Source organism: Bombus bifarius, unplaced genomic scaffold (assembly GCF_011952205.1).
Source record: "Bombus bifarius isolate JDL3187 unplaced genomic scaffold, Bbif_JDL3187 scf7180000009253, whole genome shotgun sequence".
NCBI classification, from domain to species: Eukaryota; Metazoa; Arthropoda; class Insecta; order Hymenoptera; family Apidae; genus Bombus; species Bombus bifarius.
Window position 1 is genome coordinate 115,827 of NW_022884994.1, and position 11,287 is coordinate 127,113.

General features: G+C 38.6%; 2 protein-coding genes and 1 pseudogene across 2 annotated transcripts; 1 reads left to right on the plus strand and 2 right to left on the minus strand.

The window, feature by feature from the left end:
- Positions 1-570: 570 nt before the first annotated feature.
- LOC117214895 lies at positions 571-2,104 on the plus strand. Its single transcript, XM_033461266.1, has one exon. It carries the CDS (start codon positions 760-762, stop codon positions 2,047-2,049), a length of 1,290 nt encoding a protein of 429 aa, XP_033317157.1. The 5' UTR covers positions 571-759; the 3' UTR covers positions 2,050-2,104.
- Positions 2,105-8,843: 6,739 nt separating this feature from the next.
- LOC117214896 lies at positions 8,844-10,537 on the minus strand. The gene is made up of 2 exons (XM_033461268.1): positions 10,092-10,537; positions 8,844-9,362 (listed from the first exon to the last, which is right to left on the minus strand). Exons 1-2 carry the CDS (start codon positions 10,174-10,176, stop codon positions 8,995-8,997), a joined length of 453 nt encoding a protein of 150 aa, XP_033317159.1. The 5' UTR covers positions 10,177-10,537; the 3' UTR covers positions 8,844-8,994.
- On the minus strand, positions 10,397-11,013 carry LOC117214899 (annotated as a pseudogene).
- Positions 11,014-11,287: the final 274 nt, after the last annotated feature.

Genomic DNA, 11,287 nt, shown 5'->3' on the forward strand with positions numbered 1-11,287 from the left:
ATTACACTTGTATATAATGTTATTGAATAAAATGCCCAGATTGCAAAGACATTATATGTTTACAAACCGTTATTACACCAGTTACATTTTGGCTACCGAATTACATAAACTAAAATGATATTTGACCGGCACAATATTGATAAATAGAAAAGAGTTGTCAGATGGGATAAAAAAACTAAATCTGAAAAAAATACCGATGACAGCTTATCGCATGAATAACAATTTGGTTCTAGTGTCACGGTGGTCGTGAGAACGCAACGTAAGGATGGTTATGCCTCACATACCTTGGTCAGCAAAATGATGGCTAAGCAGTAATAGAAACCCTATGTGACCGGCATCCAGCGATAGCCCCTCCACAGGAGCCGGGTTCTTGATATAAAAAAGTACCTCTCGAGTCGTTGTAAGAACATTCTTTTCTGTGCTGTTTGACCATTCTGTATTGTTACTCTGTCAGTGTTCAATAAATTTTCTAATAACAATCAAAATTTAAGTACGAATTGCGTGCGGAACGTGAAATTACCCCGAATCGACGTGACAAAATTGGCGATCCTGCCAGGATCCATTCATCGCATCAAGAGGAAGCTTCAACGGGAACTCTACGGATTCTACAGCGAAGGACCACGGTCACCTCCTTGATCAAAAGAAGGATCTGCAAAGAATCTCGGTAAGCTGGCTTTCGTACATTATCGAAACCGTAAGCCTGAAATACGTTCTGAAGATAGTGACTCTTCTTCCGCCGAAAGTGTCATATTTCTCAGCATGGACCCAACTGACAAGAGTACCGCTAAACAAAACGAACTAATCGCTACCCTGATTGAACAATTTGAAAGCCTAACTCACGAGTTTAGAAGCTTTAGAAACAGCACCGATCAAAACATTAAAAACATAAAAGAATTTGCGGAAACTAGCGATAGAAATCGCTCTAAAGAAATACGCGATCTTGCAAAAACCATGGAAATAAAATACGACACCGAGACTGACCAGTCGCAAATAAACGCCCATTTAGAAACCGCTGCTGATAACGTAACGGATGACGAAACTGACGGACCGAACACGTCACAAAGACCACGAGCCGCATCTAGCCGCGCCGCGATTAAACCAATAAACAACTGCAACGAAGATCGAGGGCTCGAGGCAGATAAGGCCATACGAACTGTCGAGACACTACGTGGTCAAGATGACGTAGGCGTTGAAGATTTCATCTTATCGGTCCGCAAAGCAAGAGCTAGGTGCAAGGCAAGTGACAGAGAGCTATTATTAGATCTCATACTGATCGAAAAGATTACCGACAACGCGAAACGAAACATACGATATCTAAAAATCAACTCGTTCGAAGACTTATATTCATGCTTAAGACAACACGTATTAACACCAACAACTATTAGCAACTGTAGGGACAAATTAAAGAATTTAAAACAAGGGGCAACAGAAAGTGTACAATCTTTTAACTCCAGATTCCGACAACAGCTAAACGAATTAAATTATGCAGTCCAAAACGAAAACCGCACACCAACAGAACGACGCGTAGCTATAGATATTGAAGAACGCGAAGCACTTAAAACATATTTGCTCAACTTACGATACGAGATAGGACAGATGGTGGTATCTAGCGATCCAAAGAACCTGAACCTTGCCCAACAACTAGCAGCTGATAGAGAACAATGGTTACGAGAAGCAAATCGTGTTGCCAACCGCCCAAAGAATCAATCTCACAACATTACATTAGTATCCAAGCGAACTACTACCGATTCACAGCCACAAACTTCTGCTCAGCTACCTAGCCGACCATTAGACGACCGCATGAAACCGAAGTGTCCAAAGTGTTTACGAATTGGACACACAGCCGAAAAATGCTACTCTCGAAATTTTCCATTTGCCAGCCAAGGAAAGATTCCACCTCGAGTAAACCAAACAACGGAGAACCCAGAGGAAGCTTACCTCGAGTTAACTGCACCACCACCGGAAGATTACTATCAATCGTACTGCAACGAAGAGACGGAGGAAGAGCCAGATTCCTCATCGATACCGGAGCAGGAATCAACCTTATAAAAGAAAAAGCCTCACTAAACGTCCAAACTTCTAACCCAAAAACCTTCCTAATGGGAAGTGACAAACATACCACTAACAAAATTTGCAATTTAACCATGCTCAAGAAAAATCATCAATTCTACGTAGTCCCTAACAACTTTCCCCTAATCGAAGATGGAATAATCGGACTCCCATTCCTTACAAAGTATCAATACAGCGTCACTAACAATAAACTAACCTTAGACGAAATTATATTACCATTCCAGGAAACCGATAGCAAGATAAGACCAGGCGAAACTCTAATCTCAGCCCAATACATCGAAGGAAAGCCCACAACAGTATGTTTCATCAACACTGGTAAGCAAATCTGTCACATTACAAACGAAATAGAGAAACCCGATAAACTAAGCCAAATTAATAAATTCGCACAAATAATACGTACCAAACATATTGATCCAGAACTTCGAGAACCCCTTGAGAAAATCCTCATCAATTACTTAGACGTTTTTAATATGGAAACAGACTCATTACCATGTACCAATTTGACAGAACATACAATCACACTCAAGACAGACAAACCTATAAACATCAAATCTTATAGACCGCCCGAATGTCATAAAAAGGAAATCGAGACTCAAATCAACGACATGTTAGACAAACAAATCATAGAACCATCGGACAGTCCATATAACGCACCAATTTGGGTAGTTCCAAAAAAAATTAGATGCATCAGGCAAACAAAAATGGAGAATCGTTATAGATTTTAGAAAATTAAACGAGCAAACAGACCAAGACGCGTATCCTTTACCAAATTCGGACGAAATACTCGAGCACTTAGGCAAAGCTAAATTTTTCTCGGCCCTAGACCTCTCGTCAGGATTTCACCAGATACCTATGGAGCAAAATTCCAAAAAATATACTGCATTCTCAACCCCACAAGGTCACTTCCACTATAATCGCATGCCCTTCGGCCTTAAAAACGCACCGGCGACGTTTCAACGTATGATGGATACCGCGCTACGGGGGTTAATAGGAAATAACTGTTTCGTATACCTGGATGACATTATAATATTCGGGAGCACCATCCAAGAACATAACCGAAATCTAGCCATTATACTAGACAGACTACAAAATTTAGGATTAAAAATACAACCGGACAAATGCGAATTTTTGAAACCGGAATTAGAATACTTAGGACACGTAGTAACAAAGGAAGGAGTAAAGCCTAATCCCAAAAAGATTCAAGCCGTGAAAGACTTTAAAACACCAAAGACCGCGACCCACATAAAGTCATTCTTAGGACTCGTTGGATACTATAGAAAATTTATACGTAATTTTTCTAAAATCGCAAAACCATTGACAGATCTCACAAAAAAGGACACTCCATTCTACTGGACCGATAGACAACAACTTGCATTTGACACACTAAAACAAAAACTCTGCGAAGCCCCTGTACTACAATAACCAGACTTTGACAAAACATTCACATTGACAACAGACGCAAGTAACGAAGGGTTAGGAGCAATACTCTCCCAAGACGGACATCCATGCTGTTATATATCCCGAACTTTGAACCCTCCTGAAAAGAATTATTCCACAAACCGAGAAAGAGTTATTAGCAATAGTATGGTCAATCAAAAGACTAAGACAATACCTACTTGGTAGAAAATTTAAAATTCAAAGCGATCATCAAGCCTTGAAATGGTTAAAGAATGTTAAAGACCCCTCATCGAGACTCATGCGATGGCGTTTCAGACTCGAGGAGTACGATTATGAAATCGAATACAAAAAAGGAAAAGAAAATACAGCTGCAGATGCTCTATCCCGATTGTATCCTATCACTAATGAAGAAATCCAACCCAATGTAGAAAACCAGGACTATTATGACGAGTATATAGACTGGAAAATCAATATCACCCCAGCTCCGATAACCCAAAAACCTAACAGACCACACTTTAAACAAATTACAAAGACCGAACTGGGAGACTTTAACGAACAGCATTGGTTGCGTCAATTAACCAAACACTTTATTAAACACCGAACCGGACGCTTACAAATAGGAATAAACGACAATAGCTTCAGCACGTTAGAAAAGGTAAATATTCAACTCATGCTAAGGTTTCTAACAACTAGATTCCCTCAAATTAAATTAATATTTGGACAAGATCCGCCAGTAGACTACGATAACGAACAAAAACAAACGATACTACGCGAAAATCATAACGAATTAGTAGGACACTTAGGTATACACCGCACCGTGAAACGAATACAAGAGCACCATCACTGGACAAACCTAGAACAAGACGTTACAGAATTCATACAAAACTGCGAAACCTGCCAACGAGAAAAGCTAAATCGTATCAGGGCCAAGGAACAACCTATGATAACTGACACACCGCTTAATCCTAATGACAAAATCGCAATGGACATATTCGGACCTCTCACCAAAACCAAACGGGGCAATCAGTTTATCCTGTCTATCCAAGATCAATTAACCAAATATCTCATCCTCATACCCTTAAAAGACCAAACAGCCAACTCAATCATTAACGAACTTTTGGATCACTATGTGTACATATTTTCCGCACCAAAAAGTATTCTGACGGACATGGGACGAAATTTCGTATGTAAATTGATGGACACATTTGAAAAGGCTTTCAAAATCCGACACATAAAAACCACTTCTTTCCATCCACAATCTAACGGATCCCTTGAACGAACGCATGCCGTAGTAAAGGACTTTATTCGAACTTGTACGACCGACCGACAGAACGACTGGGATGAAAACTTAAAATTAATATGCATGGGATATAATACTTCAGTACACGAGACGACCGGACATACCCCATTCGAACTAACATTTGGACGACAAGCTAACATGCCATCCTCAATATCAACCACTCCTAGCCTAACCAGAGAACAATTGTTTAACCTCTGGAAAAATCGACACAACGCCTATATAGCTAAAGCAAGACGAGTTACCGAATCTAACAAAAAGCGATACCAGAGGGATCAAATGCGAAAAATTATTAAAACACAGACGATATTCCGAGTAAAAGATAAAGTATGGGTACATAACGATCACAAAACTAACAAGCTAGACCACGAATGGCTAGGACCTGCAGAAATCCTCTCATCCAATCCACCCACCTATCTTATCGAATATTCCAACGGTCACACGCAAAGAATCCACGGTAACAGGCTAAAACCCTACCTTTCAGGAAGAAGACCATAATATGGATCATCATAACACTCGAGTACATTAGAAGCGATCTAGAAGTAAAACCATTGAATTACGCCAACATATTCCTGGAACACATTGACAATTGCTATCTGTACAACGAACAAATAAATATCACCCTTATAGTAGGCCTTAACGATCCAATTGACCAAGTTAATAGATTACAACGCGTAATAGATTTAATAGACCGTCAATGTAAACCACCTTGCGCTTACATACCAGAAATAAGCAGCCTAAAATTTAAGTACAGAAATCTTCAAAACCTGACTCGGCAACTCAAATTATTATTGCGTTATAAAAGCAAACGCGGATTGCTCAATGTCATAGGCTCAGTATCCAAAACTTTATTCGGAACTCTCGACGAAAACGATTTAGAACTCATTAACAAGAACATCGATACATTATTTGATTCCAACAATAAAATAAAAACAATTCTTAGTAACCAAACCGCACTCATCAAACGCGTGCTAGACAATACCAAAACAAATCAACTTGAAAACTTAGCCAACGATATACACAAGATTGAAAACCACAATGAAAAGAACGAAATATTAGTCTCCCTATTAATTCAAACCGAATCTACCATATCAGAACTCCATATAAACATCGACGAAATTTTTAACACTGTTATGTTAGGGAAACAAGGAATCATAAACCCACAAGTTATAGAACCCGCACAATTCTTAAAAACACTTGACCAAATAACGAGACAAAACTTTATAACTAACCATATCGAACCTTCAGTTCAAAACTTTCAACTAATTCTAGATCTAAGCAAACTAAAGGTATGGATAAGAGATAACAAACTTATATATACAATAACTGTGCCGCTTTTGGAAAACAATGAATGGAAAATAACTAAAATTTACCCGATACCTTCCAAACAAAACTCTGTATTCATTGCGCCTGTAATAGAAACTGATTTGATACTAACCGACTCAGAACAATACACCTTTGTCGATAGTCACTACTTAAACAAATATTGTAAACGAACGGCAATCATCCACATTTGTAAAAGAACTCAACCGAGTCACAATAGAATCAATTCACCTGAATGCAGATCAGAATTAATTACTAATCGACAGACGGTCAAAACTTGCCCGACTGCTGTCTTCAAGCTGGAAGAATTGACGTTCGTACCTTTGCAGACGGAAAACCATTATATTATTATTCCTGCGAAAGATGTACAAATCGACGTGTTATGTAAGACACATAAAATCCTAGAAATTAGACAACCAAGCTTAATTAGTAGTAAAACCGGGTGCATAATCACAACCGATCATAATATTATGAAAATAGGAGGATCCCATAAAAATATCTCTTACGAAACCAAATTTAAGAATAGCATATACAGCTTCGAAGAAACAGATGTTCCAATATTAGAGAAAATATTAGAAACAGCTCCAAAAGTAACTCACAATTTTAACCAATATAAAGCCAACCTCGACACATTACAAACACAAATCAGTACCCTGCAATTTGAGCGACGCATAAATTCATTGAAGGAATATGGCATATCCACACTACAAATATTAGGAATCATAGCCCTAGGACTAGGAACAATATATGTAATGTACAAATGTAAACTTTTCGAATGTCTACGCCGATCATTTCCTAAAAATGTACGTATCAAAATACTCTGCCCTACCGCTCGCGTAAACAGGATCGATCAAACATCAACAGTACCAAGGACGGTCACCTTCCAAAATATCACCGAAGACGAAGATGAGGGGATCATTCAACTTAGAAGCCCCACCAGAGCCTTACGCTTTAGCGGAGCAAAGCGAAGCTAAGGAGGGGGGAATGTCACGGTGGTCGTGAGAACGCAACGAAAGGATGGTTATGCCTCACATACCTTGGTCAGCAAAATGATGGCTAAGCAGTAATAGAAACCCTATGTGACCGGCATCCAGCGATAGCCCCTCCACAGGAGCCGGGTCCTTGATATAAAAAAGTACCTCTCGAGTCGTTGTAAGAACATTCTTTTCTGTGCTGTTTGACCATTCTGTATTGTTACTCTGTCAGTGTTCAATAAATTTTCTAATAACAATCAAAATTTAAGTACGAATTTCTCACCTTGCGTGCGGAACGTGAAATTACCCCGAATCGACGTGACACTAGCGTGGAAGGATAAAAGGATCGTCACATTATTGACAAATTGGCATAATGCAGAGATGGGTATCGTGGAAAGAACTCTCCGCCATGGAACTTGGACTGTCGTCAAAGAAGCTATTGTAATTATAAATTACATTAAGTTCGTGGGAGAAGTTGATCGGGCTGATCAGTATGCCTCGACATACTGTTTTATGAGAAAGTCATTGAAGTGGTAGCGCGAGTTATTTGGGGGGGGGTGGAAACTACTTTAATTAATTTATATATTCTATATAGATTAGTAAAAAAGAAAAAGAACGAAAGGTCACTTAACCATCTGTGATTTATAAAAACTTTAGTAGACCAGTTGAGAGGAGATTTTCGACAAGATTTTCGTTCAGAAAGTAAGGGAAATTGGCGTTGCTGCTAATTGGTCAATCTCCATATCGGTGGTTAGAAAAAGATGCTAGCCGCCCTCGAGGGAACAATTACAATCGGATTGAATAACTACAATTGTTCAATTACAGCTATAGTAGACTCTAGGTTACAATGTTGCGGGATTATCCAAAATTCCAAAGGCTCCGGTGTTCTTTCATCTCCGACATACGAATATGAATATTAGTATGAATTCTCTCCGGCAAAATAAGTATGGATAGTTTAAAGGCTGTATTTCAGAATTGGCAATTGTAAAGTAAAATAGAAAATGTAGCTTCTGATAACGCAGCGCGTATTATAACTGCAATCAGAATGCTTGAACGACCTAACATTACCAATGATGTGTGTCGAAGTTTAGTGACATGTATCAAATGTAGCAGCACCGTAGCAAAAGACAAATTGCAAAGAATGCAGAATATTACACACTATTCGTGTTCTCTTCTTGTCTTATCATATCTTTCTTTGTTGATTATGAAATTCTTCATTGAATTTTGGAATGCCTTTTTTCTGTCTTCTTCTAGGTTTATCCTATCTTCAATTATTCCTTTAGGGACGATCTCAATTACCTTTCCATGTAGCAAATGATTCGGTGAGAATCCAGTGACACGGTGTCTGGTGTTATTATATTCGTCCACACATTCATCTGCAACATTAGTCCAGTTTCTCTTTTTATTTGAGTTAATTTTACATCGGATCCGGTTTACCAAGGTTTGATTTACTCGTTCATTTGAAGTTGGACGGTCTGTTAAGCTGAAAATTAATCTGATATCTTTCTCTTTCATGTAATCTTGGACTTCTTTGGATGTAATTACTGCGATTGGTCTGCGAGAATAATTTTTATGGAATCAGTCTCTCCCGTTGAGTTTATGAGTTTTATAATATCCTCTGAGTGCGTTTTTGACGTGAACATGAAAACGACCCTTGAAAAATGATCAATGAGAACAAGCATGTACTTTTTGGGTGAGTTGCTATTGGAGACCCCTGCAATCGTATCGAATGACATTATTTCGAAAGATCTTTTGCTAGTCCCAGTTTAGACGCAAAAACAGTTTACAAAATTTGCCAATTATCCGATCCATATTTTTAAAATAGCAAAAGGGCTAAATTTTATTCAAAATATGATTCTTTCCAATGTGGCCAAAGGAATCATCAATCGTTTTTACAATGTGTTTACCAAAATTTTGTGAAATGAATATACGTTAAAATCCTCTAATATTTTTGCAGAAAATTTCCGATTTTTGTGTGACATTTTTAGTATTTCCAATACTTTTCCTGTTTACTTCCTGATCCTGAATTATTTCTTGCCTTGTAATAAGATTTGCCACTTTCAGAACATTCTCTTCATTTTCAAAGTTTTCTAAAACAAGGTTCCTAGAAAGTGAATCTGCTTCAACGTTGTCAACGAATTTATCCGTCCACATGTACTCAGTGTTGTTTATCTTTTTTCTCTTCCAATCATTCTTTCTTTCTTCTTTCTTCTTGAATATTATTTCTCCTTCTTTGTGATTTACTTCTTGAGTAGTTCTTAAGTTTTCATCTTGTCTTAATTTGAATTTCTTTATGGCATCTGTTACGACCGTTCGCGGAGAGACGCGGTCGCGAGGAAAACGCGTCAGCGAGAGGCGTAAATTCTCGCTACGATTCGGTGAATCGACGCCGCGAAGTAGTCGTTCCCCTGTTTCGGTTAAGATAACAGAGGTGGTTAAATGAATATGACACAGTAGAGTAAGTTATATTTCACCGTTTATTCCAACAACTTATAACGAAGGCAATGACGCTGGTGCGTGTGTACGAGATGAATGAGTGACTGATCTACGGGTGTGTATACCCGGTTAAAGGATGTTGACCGTTCGAAGGATGTAAAATCAGTACTGTCTTGGGAGACGATGCTGTCTCGGAGGAAAGCTAAGGATGGGTGTGTCTAGCGCACGGGACCATCGGATTTGTTGGTGCCGATGTTATTTAGGAGAGTGAGGGAACAGGCTTCGTTTTTAATTGGTTAAACGAAGGGTCTTAACCGCCCTCGAGAGAAAGTGGTTAGTGGGAGGAAAGTTGCAGCGTACGTGAGAAAAACTAACTTCCCCTGGTCAAGCCGTGGTAGACAATAGTCTTTGGAAATTCTTCAGAAACAGACGTTTGTTTGGTTTGAAGGACCTCTACTAGGAAATCTATGAGATTTATGGAAGGTACTTGAGACTGTTGAGGGTACGCAGTGAGTATCCGAAGACATCTGGTTGCCATCTTGCCCGCGGTGTGTGGCCTCGGCTAGGTAGAGTGTTACGCGACGTAACAGCATCGAATCCTAGGGTAAGGTCGTATGTGAAGTTATCGTTGCGTACTACGAAAACATTTATTTCTTCTTCTATTTTATTTATCTTCATTTTAAGTTTCGCCCGGCTACTCTTGAAATCGTTGCCAATGATAGTTTTGAAAATACTCTTATGTTCGGTTAGATCTGCTTTTATTTCATCGATATTTTTGTGACTAATAAAGCTTGAGTTGACTCCAGTGTCATAAACATCTTCAAACTTCTTTCTGATTATTGATTATAATTCGGAGTTTTATCAGAAGTTCGTACTTCGCGGGGCATTTTAGTTTTTTTTAGTCCCCCTTCTGTGTTATAGACACCTCGTTTTCGGATGTAAATATTTCAGTTGAATTTACTTGTTTGAAATTCTTCTGAGCATTTTTATTTATGTTTCTGCATACTTCCACGGGGTAGGATTGGCCAGGAAAATTCAGCGCTTCTTCATACTGTCCCAACATTCTAATGAAATCATCCGTTGAATGTATCATTTCTTTGTCGATTCTATCTTTAATTTGAATAGGTAGCCCAATAACGATTAAATTTATTCTTGTGCTTTCCGCCGTCTCTCTCTCTCTATTTCCAATATTAAACGTTCCTTTCTTATGGCGTAATGAACGAACCTGCAATGTATTTGATGTTATAAGCGTATCGTGCTGCAGACCAACTCTTGTTGGCGTCAAGTGAAAAAACATTTTTAGAAATGAAGTGTTCCAATCTTCCCAGTTGTATTCTTTATTCTTCAACGTCTTTGTTTGATAGCATCCGAGTGCATTTTTTTCCAAATACATCTTCAAGCACTTGATTTCTTCTCCTCATTTTGAATTTTTAGTTCTTCGCACTCCGTTTCACGCTCTGATATCCAATCTGTGGTTTTTTGTGTTCCATCAAATTGCTTTAAGGTGAAGTTTGTTTATTTTCTACCAATCGCGGGGAGACGCAATCGCGAGGAAACACGTCAACGAGAGTCGTAAATTCCCGTTACGTTTATAATAATCGACGACGCGAATAGATCGATCCCCTGATTTCCGTTGAGATAATAGAGGTGGTAGAGGTGGTATAACGCTGCGATTAACAGGGTTATAAAGTTTATGTTTCCAACACTTAAGAGTAACACTGACGCGTACATATAAGTTAAGTATAGTTAAATAAACCGTAAAATGAAAAAACAGCCTGAAATATAATAT

Bases quoted from the DNA above. Each gene is read 5' to 3' on its own strand.
- LOC117214895 (XM_033461266.1), top strand. From the start codon at position 760: ATGGACCCAACTGACAAGAGTACCGCTAAACAAAACGAACTAATCGCT.
- LOC117214896 (XM_033461268.1), bottom strand. From the start codon at position 10,176: ATGAAGATAAATAAAATAGAAGAAGAAATAAATGTTTTCGTAGTACGC. The intron at 9,363-10,091 runs ATGCTGTTACGT...CGGTCGTAACAG, and splicing joins CGACCTTACCCTAGGATTCG to ATGCCATAAAGAAATTCAAA.